Genomic DNA, 17,785 nt, shown 5'->3' on the forward strand with positions numbered 1-17,785 from the left:
ACCAGTAACCAAATCCAACTTTGCTTGAATAGAGCGACGAAACCTATCATCCCAAACTCAGACCAATGACTTACTGCTGCACCACAGTTACCAAGTGAGCGGGCAAGCGATGTGGAACGCCATGGAATGGAACCCGACGCGGGGTTTAAATAGATCGATTTGAAACAAGGATTTTAGAAGGGCGGGTGGAAATTGAGTGTTAATAAAAAATAATAATAAAGGGGATTAAATTGCGAGATGTATTGAGAGAGAGAGAGAGAGAGGTTGATTGGGGCGGTGCAGGCGAAGAGGGTCGGCGGCGAGAACCGATTTATGATAACGTTATATTTATATTGCGGACTCCACGATAATTCGCGGTTGGTTTCCGAACTATTTTCCCTGAGACACCTCGAATGCCATTGCTGAGAAACGTGGGTCCCCTGTTGTACTCCATTCATCAGACTGGTAATACTTGGTTACGTTTAATGAGTAAATGAAACTGAAGGTTTGTGTGATGTGATTGGTTAGATGCGATATTTTTGTAGGGAATAAATCTGGACCGTCCATGGTGTGCGAATCGGGTTGTTGCAGGGCGTTTATCTGCGCCGTCGATTTGGCTATGACTCCGTGATCGTTGGATGTGAGGAGTGCATCTCGGCCGTTAATCGTAATGGATTCGCAGCGGAATTATATTGCAAGGCAGAGGCCAATAAAGTTAAGGATGATTTGTAATAAATAATATTATTTATTTGTGAATAATTTCCTCCAATTTATCAGCTCACAAGATCAACTCGCTTCACTAACAACCTCCTACGATGTTCCATTGTTCATCTTGTCATGAACTAATTTCCAATTAATTCAGATCGAGTACAAACTTTTCCACAAATATACTTAAAATCTGATTTCACATTTTTTTCTCCCAAGGGACAAGCTTGTCTTCAGCAGTCTTTTTCATCCAAATATAAGATCCACATTGATGATTTAAAATAACAAGAGGATAAAAAGAAGGGAAATGAAAAACTTGCAACCTCCAACACAATTTCTTGGTCAATTAGTTCTCTACTAGTGGTGTATTAGTACTCGAAACAAGTCAATAGGGAAATTGCTCCACAAGGTGGAGACATCTCAACCCAAAGAAAACTTCGGATAACTGGCAGGAAAATGACAAGACTGCCAACAAGTCTACCAAATAAGACACAAAGAAACTTTAGAAAGGGCAACTATGTAGGAATCACAGTGACAGTTTCATTACTAAGAATCACATACCCCATCCCTGATCAACACCATACATATGATCATGGCCATGTCCGTGGTAATGGTGATGGTGGTGATGGTCATCAGTTGCTTCGTCAAACAATCTCTGAATGTGCTCTGGAATAGGCTCTTCTGTGATCTTCTTAGTCAGCTTCGGTAATGAGGACAAAAATTGAGAAATCAGACCTGCTATTTCTTCTGGAACATCTTCCTACAATATTAGCATCATTTGAATATTCAGTTAAAGATCCAAAGCACTAAAAATTTCTAGAAGATATACAAGAATTTGTTAACGAGAAAATTCCTTGGGATGCTTTTCTTAAGGAACCAAGCACCAAGAAAAACATTTCCGAGACAGTAAAATAGATACAGTAAAGGAAACTAATTGAGTTAAATAATTTGGTGGATGAACAATTATGTAACCTCCCATATCTCAAAAACTATGAAAGAGTAATACATTTAGCATAGATGTATGTCAAATTTAGTAATTCATGGATAACCAATATGACAACAACAAAAATTGGTTTATCAAGTAAGTCAATCACATATAAGTTATTCTTTATTCACATGCCTAATACATAACATCTTGCTCAATATCTGCTATTTGTTATCATCCTTCAAGAATTCCAATGCCTTCGCACCATTGTCTAGCGTCTTGAGCAAAAGTCATTTGAAAACAAGAAATAAATAGGTGAATATTGACTCTTAGTTAAACTTGATTGCTAAATCACATGTCTACAAGTCCATCAACCTTGTGATCCCCTTGATTCCAAAAACATTCTCCTGTTGTTCTTTTTGAGTAATTCCTGCTGTTCGGGATATCTAATCCTTTGATATTCTTGGTTATATAATTTATATCCAAATCTTTGCCAATTTGGACTGTCACAACCAGCTTGGGGTTGCTAGCCGATGAAAGAGAGAGGATTTCATGAAAAGGGAATTAAGAGCTGCTGTTCTAGGATATTTCAGTATCTAAAGCTTCAAATATTTGACCAAAGGCTTCTGCCTCTGGATGACACCAAAAAGGAATTAAGAGCAGTTGTTTCAGGACAGTTCATTGTTAGACCAAAGGCTTCACAGACCAAGTTCGAGATGGCATACCCTTGAAATTAGTGTTCTCTTGCTATCTTAGTGGCATAGATCATTTTTCATAGAGTCACGTGAATTGAATGCTCCCATAGCTGTGATTGTCAAATATCATATTCTTTAGTTCATTTTTTGATATAAACCTTGAGGCTTGGTCTACTTGGATGGATATCTGAGCTAAGAGGAGATAGGAATGTCAAGGAAAGGGGAGAAGGACAACAACACGAATATGTATATGATCCATGATATATATACAATTTTATGATCCTTCCACTCTGTCCCACCCATCGCTTATCTCTTTCCTTACAGACAAACCAAGCCGGCAAAACACTTTGGAGGATGGAGTGATAACATAGAGGATTCTATTCACTTGGGTGAAGAGGTTCATTGATTTTCCTTGGGAAAAAGATTAGGGCCACAACTTGCAACAATTCCATCTTGGAGAACCAAATTGGCAGTCTCACCAATTGGTTGGATTTGCAATGACCTATGGAGCCTGACAATAGTTATATGTTCAGCCTCAATTGACTTAGCGTGTTTTACCTCAAATTCACTCACTCATTCCAACAGTTATACATTAGGACTCAGTTGACTTATAGTGTGCTTTTCCTGAAATTCAATCTTATTCCTGTCAATCTTCAGGATTTAGGAAAATTGAAAAGATTTTGATAAAATGTGAACCATAGTGCTTGTTGCAGATGTTTAAGTGTTTAATCTTGGATGCTCAAACAAAATGAAAATGACAGATATGGATAGGGAGCTGATTATGATAAAATCAACCTGTTTTAAGTAAATTTATATATCTTTTAAACTGCTCTCTCCCACTGTCCCTTTCTCTCTCCTCAATCTTGCAGTCCCTCTTTCTTCTTCTCTTCTTCTATCTCTCTCTCCTCACATTGTTCCCTCTTCAACAAAGGATGGAAAAAAAAACCCTCTGCCATCTAGGAGTATGGGCAAGGGAAAAGATGAGGGAATTCGGGTATGAACGGAGAACGGATGCCAAATAGGTGGTGAGATAGAGATCACAAGAGATGAGATTGCCAAAGACCATGAGTCTTGAAGAAGACCTTAATCGCAGAAAGAACGAAGAGAGTGGGAAAAAAAATCAAAATCTTAAATCATAATGAAGCTTGAGGAGGGCTTTACATAAGGGGAGGAAATTCGATTGACAATGACAAAAAAACACATTTACAATCAGATGCAAAGACATTAAAGGTTCCTAAAGGCTTAATTGTAACTATAAAGCAGGCTTCTGTGCCATCTAATATTGTATTTTACAAAGAGAAAAAAGTGACAATACAACATAGATACAACTGTACAGTTACCTTGTTCATAGGTGAATTCAGGAAGGAAAATTTTGCCACATATATGAAAACCAAGTTAAACTTCTTTTTTGAAAATAAAATAAAATTTTTGAACAAACTATGTTGTTGAAAAGTAGTGTCTGAATGAAAAATTGACTCGCATAGAAGTTACTCTTAAATGTATTTTAGTCTAAATAGATAGACAGATATACCATTTTGTGAAGTTAAGACTATGACAACCTAGTAACTTGACATGCCTTGCCCCTCTACATTATTTTTTTTTTGAAGGTATTCAAGAGAGATGCAACATGCCATGCTACTAACCATAAGTTTCACACAAAAGTTGGTTATAAGAGAAAAATGCTTACTTGAGGCCATCGACCACCTGAATGGTAGGCAAATTTTCCATGTTGAGAAATGGCAGATATCCGTTTGCCCTCATCAATCCATCTATCCGACCACATATTGGACCATAGAACCTGAAGAGGTACGTCCTTCATGGCTTCCAACCTGGTCCACTCTCCCAAATCAAAGCTATAGTTCAGTGCCTTGCCAGCTGCCACAATTGCCTTCTTCCTGTCTTTCGCCTTCAGCAGAAGCCTATAAGCTTCTGACGTCAACCCATCCATGGATCTCGAGCAACACAATTTCAGCAGCCCACTGAACATAAACCTCGACCTAAGCAGAAGCGGGCCAAGAACTGGCGTCCCTAGAAACCACGAAGGAAACGCTGCATGATCCGCAGAAGAGTCGAGCAATGTCACACTCCTGACCAATCCCGGACTTGCTGAAGCCCAACTCAAGGCCCCCGGCGCGGCCGAATCATGGAGAACCAGATTAACCGGAGCTAAACCCATAGAGTCAATGACCTGCCCTATAACTCGCCCTATATCCGCCGGACTGTAAGCAGAGCTCTCGGAGCCATCATTTCCAGAAACCCTAACACCAATTTGATCATAGGGCATTTCCCCCGTTTGGACGAGATGATCGAAGCCCCAAAAGATCCCTTTTTCCTTGATCTCCTTGAAGACATCCAAGATCCAACCCAAGGGCCCACCCAACCGGCCATCACCATCCGGAAAAGCATCGGAGAAGCCGGATCCGGGGAGGTCAATGGCAACGGCACGCTGGCCAGTGGATGCGAGGGAGGGGAGAACGCGACGAAAAGAAAAGGAGCTGGAACCGAGGCCGTGGAGGAGAAGGACAGCGTCACCGTCCGGAGGACCATCCTCGACGGCGAATACGTGGAGGGCAGCGGCGCCGACTGCGTGCGCCTTGATGAACTTGCCGCGGGCGTGGTGGAGACGGAGGTCGTCAGGGAAAGACAAGAACCAGGAATGCTCGTCAGAGGGGGCAGGGTAAGGGAGGAGAAGGGCGATGAGGGCGACAAAGGCGGCGAGGTAAGCCCAGAAAGCGAACGCAGAGGCGACGGGCAAGCGACGGGAGCTGGTTTGAAGGGAGGTAGAGGTCTTCGGAGGCCTTCGAGCCGTCGACCTCGTTCTTGGAACTAGAAGTGGCATCCGCCATGAGTAAACAGCAGAACTCGGGGAGACTCCAGTTGACAGTTTGATGTTTGTGTCGCCGCCGCTTCACGCTCCACTTAACACACGAAGTGTGACGCCCCCAACACCCACACATTGCGAACCGGCCAATTTAACTCGTCTCGCACTCAACAAATTTGAAGTTTCTCCAATTGAACCGGCCGGTTTGACTCGGCCTCATAACGGATAAATCGCAGACAATTAAACAATATCAAACAATATTGGCGTAATTAGATTGAATTAGTAAATTATACAAAACTCTCTTCTTGGTAGTTAGAAAAGCATAGACTTGTAAAGATTGCAACTTTTTGGATTAAAATCTACAATAAATTTGATTTGATCCTTCTCATGAAACTCCTTTACAATTGGTATAGTCTAAAAAGAATGAAATAACATAAGCAATGAGGTAAAGGTACAGATATCTTGAACTCAATGATCGGTTCAGCTCAGCTAGGGGCCAATCGGGCACCGTCCGCCATTGTTGCTGGAGCCATTGGAGCAACCCGAAGAGCGAGAAGCCTCGTTGGAGCCTTGCGGCAACGATTCGAACACCAAATTCACATGCAGCATCTTTCGGGAACGCGATCAAGCTTTCCGCCTCAACAGCAGGAGATTGCAAGCTTAAGAGCAGCAGCACATGGAGGATGATGATGGTGGCCACCATGTTGAACAAGCTTCTGTTGCTGTAACTCATTGTGATTTGTGAATGAGGATGAAGGACGTATGCAGTTGAAGCATATGCATATATATATTCAAGTAAATGTTTGACCTTTAACTTTTTCAGAGTTCAAGGAAGCAACCAGGTAATGAGTTCTAGCGCATTTGCCTTGCCTGAACTGAATTGTTCTTCTTCTCCCTAGCATGAGGTTGGAAATGGAGCACTCCATGATGGAACAGAATTCCAGTTTTGAACGTTCCACTCTGGGATCAGTATTTTTTTTACGTTTTAAAAGTTGATATTTGGACTCGTATTGCTGAAATTGAACGTGCAAACAGGAAATTTGGAAGAAACATGAGACATTAGAGTTGATTCAAAACCTGATGTTTTTGACTAATTTGAACAACGGATTATAAGGAGCCAGAGATTGGTCGTTAATGCAACATTGACCTTGGCATGCCATAAGAGTTATAACTTTGGTCATTCTCTGTAAAAGGTTAACTACTTAGAAAAGTTTGCTTGTGGACTGCATAAGATTGAGAAACAATCTTAATCGATGGAAGGGTGGAGAGCATGCATGAGACACGTGGTTCATAAACACATTTGTTTATCAAGAAAAAAAACTTAACTTGGAGAATATCCCATACCATGTTTTTATCATTGTGTTACTGCTGTTTTGGATAAAAAAAAACTTTATTACACGTATTTAATTATAACTTTCATAAGGTTCCTTGCATTTGTTCTTTTGCAATAACAAATATGCCTTGCAATTTAGGTCGTAGTTGTCATCTTCCTTCTGAAATGAACATCATAACCAATCAATAAATGGCTATCATTTTCTTTGTGAAAAAAAATCTTGATTTGTTAATGATGCGGATAAGCAAAACACCAAAAAGTCAAGTTTGTCAACTGGCAAACTGTGCAAGCATGCGATTTAAGCCACATATAATTATTATATATTTCTATCAGAACTGTCAAAGTAAGAACAAGTCTCCTTAAAGAGCCAAGTCCATCGATGCAAAAATTAATAAATTAATCAATTAAATTTAAATTGAATTGACAGACGAACCGATTCCGCTGTGATCTTCTTAATTTTCTGAAGTGGAAGTTTAACTTATTCGTGCCTTTTAAAATATAGCAGCACAATTTGAAGAATTCAGATAAAACGAAAGGCAAACTCCGCGCGACCTCATCAATGGTCAACTCCCACAAAATTGTCTTGCTGACTGAGAGTGAGGGTCAAGTCATCCATTGATGAAGAAGCAGAGCCACGATTTAAGCTAAGAGCCGCCGCCTTTAAATGGGCACCATTTTCCACTCCATCCATCATCCTACTCTTCTTCTTCTTCTAAGTGCTTCTCATCGATCGACCAGAGAAAAATAGCATCGAAGAGATCCGATCGATCGATCATGGATCAACAGATCGTTCCGATCAGGTTCTACAAAGGCATAAACTCCTACTGGAGGAGAAGAAGGTACCAAAAGATGGAGAGCACGGCGCCAGCGAAGGGGAAGAAGGCGACGCCGTCGTCGAGGCTCGGCGGCGCGGGAGGTGGCGGCGGCCGGTGGTTCATGCGGCTCCGGCGGCGGATCGGCAAGACCCGGTTCAGGATCCGGATCCGGATCCCGTCCCTGGTCAATATTGTGACCCGCGTCCGGGACGCGTACGTCGATTGGATGCTGTCGGCCGCCGGGAAGACGCCAGCTGCGATTACCGGGTCGGATGCCTGGTCGTGGTCGAAGCGGATCCCCAAGTCTGGACCTGCGAAGACCAGCTCCAGCGCGTTTGAGCGCAGGTTGATGTTCGAGATCTACAACTCGCTGGTCGTCGCGGGAGAGATTAAACCAAAATGAATTATAAATAGATAATTTGTATTTGCGAAATTGCTCCTAGCGTGTTAATCAGGCATGAACTGAGAAATTATTGGATAATTAGTGAAACTGCACTGTATTGTTGAAAATTTATTTGTTAGATCATATGTGACTATGTGAGAAAGTAAATTGAAAAATTATAATTTACCACAATGAAAGAAAATATTATTTTGATTTCATCAAAATTTAGATTTAAATCCTTATCTTCTTGTGTAATTCTACTCCATAACTAATTTTGCAAAATAGAACTTGAGTGATGTAGATAAGCATTTGAATAATGATTCATCATAATAGAAAAAAATATCACAAAAATAGAAATAAATATAACTTGATGGAGGAGTTTAGGGTTTACCCATTCGAGCTAACTGACCTTGATGGAGGAATTCACCAAGCAAATGTGCCAGTAGTTAAAACCAAAATTAGCAGAAGGTACACGATCCTCAGAATAAATAATATTTACGATGTTGAAAGGGAAAAAAATCATTAAAAACTCTTCAGCCCCAGAAACAGGTCTGATTTAAACTGAATCGCATGTAGGCGACAGCAGGCTTGTTTCCATATCAAGTTTTGTAAACAAAATTCCACAACTTAAAAGGATTGCAATCGCCGTCGATCAACTAAGTAAATCAGCAGGCAAATCAAACAACTGATTTTACAAAATAGCTACCAAATGGACAAGCTTTGCAACCAAAAAGATGTCCCCGGGGTAATGGTGTAACGGTAGAGCATCTGGGTTGTGACCCAGGGACTCGTGGTTCGATCCTCAGTTACGGTGTATCTGCAGGAATTTTCCTCCAAATGGGGAACGCAATCAAAGGATGATGGACATCTGGATTGACCACCGTATGCGCTTCCCGATTTACCCTGGTGGTCGGTGGGAAACTTTCGTGAGACCGGACCGACCACCCCAGGGCTTGAGTCTATAAGACTGACTAGGATTTATCATTTGCAACCAAAAAGACAGAGTGGGAGGGTCAAATGGCAAATAGCTGCAGATACATAATAAAACTACGTACTAAAACTGACTCCAAATCCTACCGCCCGCCGTCTCTAAATTACTAAAATTAACCCCAAAGCCGACTCCGCCGCCGTTTTCACCACTGCCACTGCTGCTTCCGCCGCCGTCGCTGCAGCTGCCGCTGCCGTCGCCTCCTCTACAGCCATGAGACTGTAGTTCTGTGTTATATGCGTTATAACTGTTATACGCGTGTTGATATGTAACAATTGTGCGTTATACCTGTTATATATACGCGTGTTGATATGTAACAATTGTGCGTTATACCTGTTATATATACGCGTGTTGATATGTAACAATTGTACTGAATATCCTCTATTACAGCAGCTTGGAGACCATCGATCCTCTATATAATACCTATCATCTTTTGGATGAGATCATTCAAATCATTGATATGCTCGTGTAAAATATATATCTCTTGGGCCTGCCATTGATGGAGGTGGAGAGCCGGAGATGGAGGTGGAGGTGGCCGGATGCGAAGACTGATAAATATACGTACTGTTAGTAAGGAGAGAAAGAAAGGATGTTACGACAAGAGAGGATAGAGAGGAGTCAGGCGAGAGAGAAGACGAGCAAGAGAGAGGACAGGGAGATAAGTGAAAACCACAAGTCAAGCGAGAGGACACGGAAATAAGAGAAAGCAGAGAAAGGACTGTAAGTAGGCGGAGAGTACGGAAGAGGTTACATTTGTGACTATAAGAGGACAGAGAGGTGCGTTTATATAAATATTTTTAGTAAATTAAATTAAAAAGGAAAATAATTTATTTTATATATGATTCTCGACATACCTTTTTAATATTTGTCCAATTTTATATATGTTACTAACTTTTTGTTAAATTGTCCGTTTCTTAGCTTCAGGCTGGTGTTCTATCTTTCCGGACCACCGTGAAGCAAACTGTAAAAGCTCTTCTTTGTATAGGCTGGTGTTCTATCTTTCCGCACCACCGCTAAGCTAAGCGAAACCCAAAATCCTAAAAGCTCATCCTCGCTCTTTTTATAAGCTCGATCGTGTGTTCTATCGTCTTTGATATATATCCTCTCTCATGGCCGAATCCCTCACCTATCCCACCTCAAACACCGTGGGCGAGAACAAAGCCAACGACGAAGAGTCCACTGATGCTGCTGTTGCTGCAGTGGTCGACAATCAGAAAGAGTTTAATGATCTTAAAATAAGGCTAGCCGAGGCCGACAAAAACGTAAGTAAAATTTTTAAGCTAGTATATCTTGAACTAAAGATAGATCGCCTCTCCCGTACCACCTCCCTCTCCTTCAGCGAGAACGAATCCGACGACGAAGAGTCCGCTGAAGGTGTCGTTGCGGACAATCAGAAAGAGTTCCCTAATGGAGACACGTCTAAATTCCTCGCTGCCGAGCAAACGCTAATTACTGATCTTGAAAGAAGGATAGCCAAGATCGAGAAAAGCACAAAGAAAAGTGTTGCGTGTAAGCTCACTGATCTTGAAATAAAGATAGCCAAGGCCGAGAAAAACAAAGAGGAACGACTTCTTATGTTTGGGAAAGGCCTCAAGGAACAAAACAGTCGGTTAGGTCGGTTGCAATATCCAGCAGATTTATCCAGTGCGTCTCTCACACGATCACAGACGTTGCCCAATACGTCTAAATGGCTCGCTGATCTTGAAAAAAGGATAGCGGAGGTTGAGAAAAACACAGAGAAACTTATTGAGCTTAGTAAAAGACACGAACAAAACAGCCGGTTTGCAGTATCTAGCGTCACCCACACGATCACAAGATTTGTCCGATGCCTCTGATCTCACACGATCACAGACGCTTGGCATGGTAACGGCGTTTGGATTTGCTGGTTTTGCGGCTGGGATTTTAGTTGGTCTTCTCCCTAACAAGCGGAGATAAAGCTTGTTGATCATCTGAGATTGCATTATTATAAGAGGATGGAAGCTTCTCGCTCTGCATGCATGTGTTTGATCTGAGTTTGCATTATTATAAAAGGATAAGAATCATGAATAAGGGATAATTTATAATTTTTTCTAGGTGAGAATTAGTAGTTTTTATTAATTTATAATTTTATTAGTTTGTTGTGTTCTGTAAAATTAATTGATTTTGGAGTCAAATTTCTAATTTGATGTTTAATAATCTTCTATCCATTCTACATTGTTATTATTATTTTTCCTTAGAAAATTTTCTTCCATTATTATCATTTTTATTTTTATGATATTTGTTATCATTTATTAATTACACTATGTATTTTTTTTTAAATTCGCACACGTACGGTATTTAACAATCATTTTGCGGTGATCGATCATGATCGATTCATCGCTAATTAACACAATTAACTTATATATAATCATAGATTATATAATTGTTAATCTATCAGAATTAACACAATTAATCGTTAATCTTCTTACACCATGGGCCATGGCCGACTCCCTCCGATTCATCGCCTTCCTCGGGAATTGAAATATTAAATTTGTAATAATGTAAAAAAGTTATAGAAATATTTTATTGTTCTGTTTCTTTAAATAAAAATAAGAAAAAAAATTGAAGAATTAACATGAAACAAAGGTAGAGAGACAAAAACCCAGATTCAAATGTTTCTTAAATTATTTTACCTCACGAATGAAATTTACTGCCTTGGGGTTTTTTTTTTTAAAATCTTATTAGACTTTTCTGGGGTCGATAATTTTATATATATCTCTCTTAACAATATTTTTACAAAAATATATAATCATTAATGCAAACTTTTTGCTCCGTGTAACACAAACATTATATTCACAAGTTTTGTTTTGAACGAATAACGACTTGTATTCATTCATCAAAAGACAAGCTCAAAACAAATAACAACAGTTTGTTTAATTTCCTTATGAAATCAAAATCACACATCAATAAGTTAATTAGAAGAACCATTCTCCACCCACGTTAGTTAGTTTGATCTCAAAAAAGGTATGAAATTTATTACTGCATTACAAACAAAATGTAGAATCAAACACTGAAAATTGACACTAAACTGGTGAGCAGCTAGAGTTCTTTTTTACATATGTTAGCGCTAGCTCATCATAGCAACGTTTTCAAACAACAGCAAAAGCAAAGAAAAATAAATAATTTAAATGCCAAATAATGAAATGACAGTCATTGACCCATTGTCAACGTGAACAGATACGAGCAACTAAAGAATTGTAAAAAATCGTCAAATCTTAACAAAATTAGCATAACCTTCTCACCTTACTGGTACAATATAATATATGTAACTAGCTAACTATTCCTAGATAACAGAAAGTGAAAACTATCAACTATATATTCGAAGTACGTGCAATATAGCTAGTCTTTTTAATTACTGAAAATATATATCTAAACATGACAGTTGCATAATAGAAAACATTTCAAATGATGTTATAGTTGTTGGATATGATTTTGCAAGGCAAAATTAAGGTGTCATCGATCGTTGGAAGTCTGATATGATTTCAAATTCGAAATCTATGTTTCGCGTAGATAAATCTAGACTATTAATTTGCTCAAAACCGATTACGGATGAATGAGAAATTAATTGGCTAAAGTTGTGTCCAAAATAACGTTAAGGAAAAGATGGGGTTTTAGTCCCACATCGCTAACCGGCGCAAGCTAAAGTTTCCTTATATGTGTTGTTGTGTTAATGGAGTTAACACAAAAAGCACAGGTGATCTCTACCCATGGGCGAGCAGGTGCTCGCACCTGTGAGCCCGCCACGTGCGCAATGGGCGCTTTGTAGGCGCACTTTGCACATCCACCTGGGCAAGAAGAGATGACTGGACTGTTGATTGGGTGAGCGAAGAGTCACGATCTGACCGCTGTGATGAGACCTGATCTGAAGCGTCAGATCAAATGGATCAAGAGATTCAGATCCGACGGCTGATGACAAAAGGCGAGATCTGAAGGGCACAACTCTTCAGATCTGATGGATGAGATCAAGAGGACTATATGAAGGGTTACAACCCTCCAGATCTGACGGTCCAGATTGATCTCGTCCAAGGGTCACATCCACTCACACAACCTCTTCACTTAGTATAAATAGAACCCTCCAGATGATGGAAAACTCATCGATCAGTTCATCGATTCTTCTCTTCCTTGTGCATTCATCCATCTAGTGCATTCGGAGTCCAAAAAGCCTACGAGAGAGTTCGTCGGTCTCGGAATTTGGAGTGCCACTATTCCGAGGCGATCGTCGTTGTATCTTGGGAACGAGTTGCTGCTATCCGTTAGCACCGTAGCGGAGCAATATCGTTTATGGAGATAGTGTCGAACACTAGCCTCGACGATACATATCAGTTTGCGTACTCCCGGAGCTACCGGATTCAACAGTCGTAAACGATATTCGTGCAATCTGATATGGCAACCAACGACGTTCCGACGGCCGTACCGACCGCCATTCCGACAACCATTCCGCACGGAGAGAAGCCGGAGAAATTCAACGGAGCCGACTTCAAAAGATGGCAGCAAAAGATGCTGTTCTACTTGACAACGCTAAACCTCGTACGATTTTTGCGTGAAGACCCGCCAGCCGCTACGGAAGGTAGCAAGGCTGCTTGCGACGCGTGGTCACATGGAGATTTTCTATGCCGAAATTATATTCTCAACGCATTGGACAACTCGTTGTATAACGTGTATTGTTCATTGGAGACGGCAAAATCTCTGTGGGAGTCACTTGAGAAGAAATACAAGACTGAGAACGCCGGACTGAAGAAATTCATCGTCGGCCGGTTTCTGGATTTCAAGATGGTGGATTCCAAGAGCGTGACATCCCAAGTCCAGGATATGCAATTAATACTGCATGATCTGGACGCCGAAGGCATGAAGCTGAACGAGTCATTCGCAGTAGCTGCGGTAATCGAGAAACTCCCTCCGTCATGGATGGATTTCAAAAATTACCTGAAGCACAAGCAAAAGGAGATGGGACTGGAAGACCTGATCCTGAGGCTACGAATAGAGGAGGATAATCGAAAGTTATCCGACTCTAGAGGAACCAAGCGGACTGTCGACGAGATGTCCAACCTGGTCGAGCCGAACGCCAAGAAGCCGAAGCAGTTCAAGAAGAAGGCTCAACCCAAGAAGTTCAAGGGCTCATGCTACAACTGTGGAAAGTCAGGACACATGTCCAAGGACTGCAGACGCCCGAAGAAGCCAACCAAGGGGCCAAAGGATGCTGCGAACCACGTCGCAACCTCTCTTGAAGACCTGGACCTCACTGCGGTCGTGTTTGAATCCAATAATGTGGAGGATAATCCGAAGCAGTGGTGGATCGATACTGGAGCAACTCGTCACATCTGTTCAGATAAGGCGATGTTCTCCAAGTATACTCCTATAAATGGAAGGAAGCTCTATATGGGCAATTCCACAACCTCTCCGATCGTTGGACTCGGAAAGGTTGTTCTGAAGATGACATCTGGAAAGGAGCTAACACTCATTGATGTGCTCCATGTTCCCGACATCAGGAAGAACCTAGTTTCTGGATCGGCACTTGTTAAGGCCGGGTTTAGACTAGTGTTCCAGTCCAACAACTTTGTCCTTACGAAGAATGGTGTCTTCGTAGGAAAGGGGTACTTAGAACAAAGTCTATTCAAAATGGTTGTAATGACTGTACTCTGAAATTTTGATGGTAATAAAATAAAAGCTTCCAGCTATGTTGTTGAGTGTTTCAATTTGTGGCATGATCGACTCGGACATGTGCATAATAATACGCTGAAACGTCTCGTCAAACTAAATTTATTACCGAACGTCAATGTTGACAAAACACACAAATGTGAAGTGTGTGTGGAAGCTAAAATGACAAAACTACCTTTTCATTCGGTAGAAAGGTCAACGACTCCTCTAGAGTTAATACATAGTGATCTATGTGACTTGAAATTCGTGCAAACTAGAGGAGGTAAAAAGTATTTCATTACTTTTATCGATGACTGCACGAGGTTCTGTTATGTCTTTCTTTTAAGAAGTAAAGACGAAGCCTTAGAGGCGTTCAGAACCTATAAAACAGAAGTTGAAAATCAACTTGACAAACGAATTAAAATAATTCGTAGCGATAGAGGTGGAGAATATGGTGCACCGTTTGATGAATTTTGTTCAGAATCTGGCATTATCCATCAAACAACGGCGCCTTACTCACCTCAATCGAATGGTGTTGCCGAACGTAAAAATCGGACACTAAAGGAGATGATGAATGCCTTGTTGATAAATTCAGGCTTACCTCAGAACTTGTGGGGGGAAGCTATATTATCGGCAAATCACATTCTCAATAAAATCCCTCACAAGAAAAGTGATAAAACTCCATACGAACTATGGAAAGGCCGCGAGCCATCGTACAAATACCTGAAAGTGTGGGGGTGCTTGGCAAAGGTCGAAGTACCTAAACCAAAGCAAGTAAAGATCGGACCTAAAACGTTCGATGCGGTATTTGTCGGATATGCCCATAATAGTAGTGCATATCGTTTCCTAGTTCACAAATCAGACATTCCTGATATTCATGTGGGAACAACCATAGAATCTCGGAATGCGATATTCTTTGAAAACGTATTCCCAAATAAGAAGGGAAACGTTGAAAGTGATAACAACGGAAGTTCAAACGGAAATGACGTTACTGAACTTAGTTGTTATAAAAGGACTATTGACGATCAAAGCGAAGAGCCACGTCGTAGCAAACGGGCTAGAGTTGAGAAATCGTTCGGGCCAGATTTCATGACTTTTATGTCAGAGATGGACCCAAGAACATTAAGTGAAGCTCTCTCTAGTCCCGATGCTCCAATGTGGAAAGAAGCTGTCAATAGTGAAATCGAGTCCATCATGAATAATCATACTTGGGAATTAGTAGACCTTCCTTCTGGTAATAAACCATTAGGTTGTAAGTGGATACTAAAACGCAAGTATAAAGCTGATGGATCGATTGACAAGTATAAGGCCAGACTTGTAGCCAAGGGGTACAAGCAAGAGGAAGGCCTTGATTACTTCGATACCTACTCACCGGTGACAAGGATTACGTCCATACGAGTGCTAATAGCCATTGCAGCACTGTATGACCTTGAAATACATCAAATGGATGTTAAGACTGCGTTCTTAAATGGTGAGTTGGAAGAAGAAATTTATATGGAGCAACCCGAGGGGTTTGTGGCTCCAGGAAATGAGAAAAAGGTGTGTCGACTTGTTAAGTCGTTGTACGGACTTAAGCAAGCGCCTAAACAATGGCACGAAAAATTTGACAAAGTAATGCTGTCAAACGAATTCAGAATAAATGAATGTGACAAATGCATTTATGTCAAAAACACACCTGAAGGATATGTAATCGTGTGTCTATACGTAGACGACATGCTAATAATGGGTAGTAATCATGATGTAATCATGACTACAAAGAAAATGTTGACCAAGAATTTCGATATGAAAGATATGGGTCAAGCAGATGTTATATTGGGAATTAAAATTCTCAGGACATCTGATGGGATAGTTTTGACACAATCCCATTATGTAGAGTCAGTATTGAAAAGGTTCAATGCGTACGATCTCTCTACAGTGAAAACACCTATGGATCTAAGTCAACACTTAGCGAAAAACCATGGTGAACCCATATCGCAGTTGGAATATTCTCGGATAATAGGCAGTTTGATGTATCTCACAAACTGCACACGTCCGGATATTGCCTGTGCGGTCAACAAGCTAAGTCGTTTTACGAGTAATCCAAACGACACCCATTGGAAAGCATTAATGCGAGTTCTTAGGTATTTGAAATATACTATGAACTATGGATTACATTATGGAAAATATCCCGCTGTGTTAGAGGGATATTGTGATGCTAATTGGATATCAGATACAAAAGACTCCAAATCCACTAGTGGATATGTATTCACGATCGGTGGGGGAGCGGTATCTTGGAAATCCACTAAGCAGACGTGCATTGCTCGGTCAACTATGGAATCCGAGTTTATAGCACTAGACAAAGCAGCTGAGGAAGCTGAATGGCTGCGGAATTTCTTGGAAGATATTCCGAGCTGGACGAAACCTGTGCCTGCCGTACTGATCCACTGTGATAGTCAATCGGCGATTGGAAGGGCACAGAGTAGTATGTATAATGGTAAGTCACGACATATACGTCGTAGACATAATACCATTAGGCAGTTGATCTCGAATGGAGTGATTGCAATCGACTATGTTAAGTCCAAAGATAATTTGGCAGATCCTCTTACGAAGGGATTGAGTCGAGATCAAGTATACTGCTCATCAAGAGGAATGAGATTAAAAATCTACAACTGAAAACGACTGTAGCGGTAACCCAACCTTGTTGACTGGAGATCCCAAGATCTTGGTTCAATGGGACAACGAAGTTACAGAAGTTGTGTTACAGCACATGAGATATTTTATCTCTATCCCAATCCTAGGATGAATTGGTGCTGTCCTACCACATGTAGTGAGGTTAAGCTTATGCTTTTAATGACTTCTATACCTTATAAGGTGGAGTATGGTAGGATACTCTTGATAGAAGTGTCACCTATGTGAGTGTGAAGACAGGCCGCTTCAATGAAACACTCATGAATCCAAGATGGTGTCCATGGCCGAAACGGAACCAACCATGAGAACCTAAAGTAGGTGAGATAGGTCTCTGTGTGGGTGTTATTGTCTTAGTATACACCAACAGCTGAGCAGTTCAAGACATCACGTTCACTGCGCAGCCTAGTATACTCGATAGCATTCCACTACGGAAGGTTCAAAGCCACAAGCTACCTCTCCCGATGCAGTGACTTATCGATTGGACTCTTGTAAAGTGTCAGCATGCATACATACATTGCATTAATTTCCATTCATGTGGGGGATTGTTGGATATGATTTTGCAAGGCAAAATTAAGGTGCCATCGATCGTTGGAAGTCTGATATGACTTCAAAATCGAAATCTATGTTTCGCGTAGATAAATCTAGACTATTAATTTGCTCAAAACCGATTACGGGTGAATGAGAAATTAATTGGCTAAAGTTGTGTCCAAAATAACGTTAAGGAAAAGATGGGGTTTTAGTCCCACATCGCTAACCGGCGCAAGCTAAAGTTTCCTTATATGTGTTGCTGTGTTAATGGAGTTAACACAAAAAGCACAGGTGC

General features: G+C 40.8%; 1 protein-coding gene across 1 annotated transcript; it reads right to left on the minus strand.

Moving 5' to 3' along the window:
- Positions 1-1,182: 1,182 nt before the first annotated feature.
- LOC141841631 (protein AUXIN RESPONSE 4) lies at positions 1,183-5,185 on the minus strand. Its single transcript, XM_074729817.1, is given in 3 exon segments — positions 1,183-1,444; positions 3,992-5,090; positions 5,092-5,185. Coding segments are annotated over 3 exon segments (1,365 nt in total). The 5' UTR covers positions 5,151-5,185; the 3' UTR covers positions 1,183-1,237.
- Positions 5,186-17,785: the final 12,600 nt, after the last annotated feature.

Source organism: Curcuma longa, chromosome 1 (genome assembly GCF_044706935.1).
Source record: "Curcuma longa cultivar G26 ecotype Majalengka, Jawa Barat chromosome 1, ITB_CL_G26_1.1, whole genome shotgun sequence".
Taxonomy (NCBI): domain Eukaryota; kingdom Viridiplantae; phylum Streptophyta; class Magnoliopsida; order Zingiberales; family Zingiberaceae; genus Curcuma; species Curcuma longa.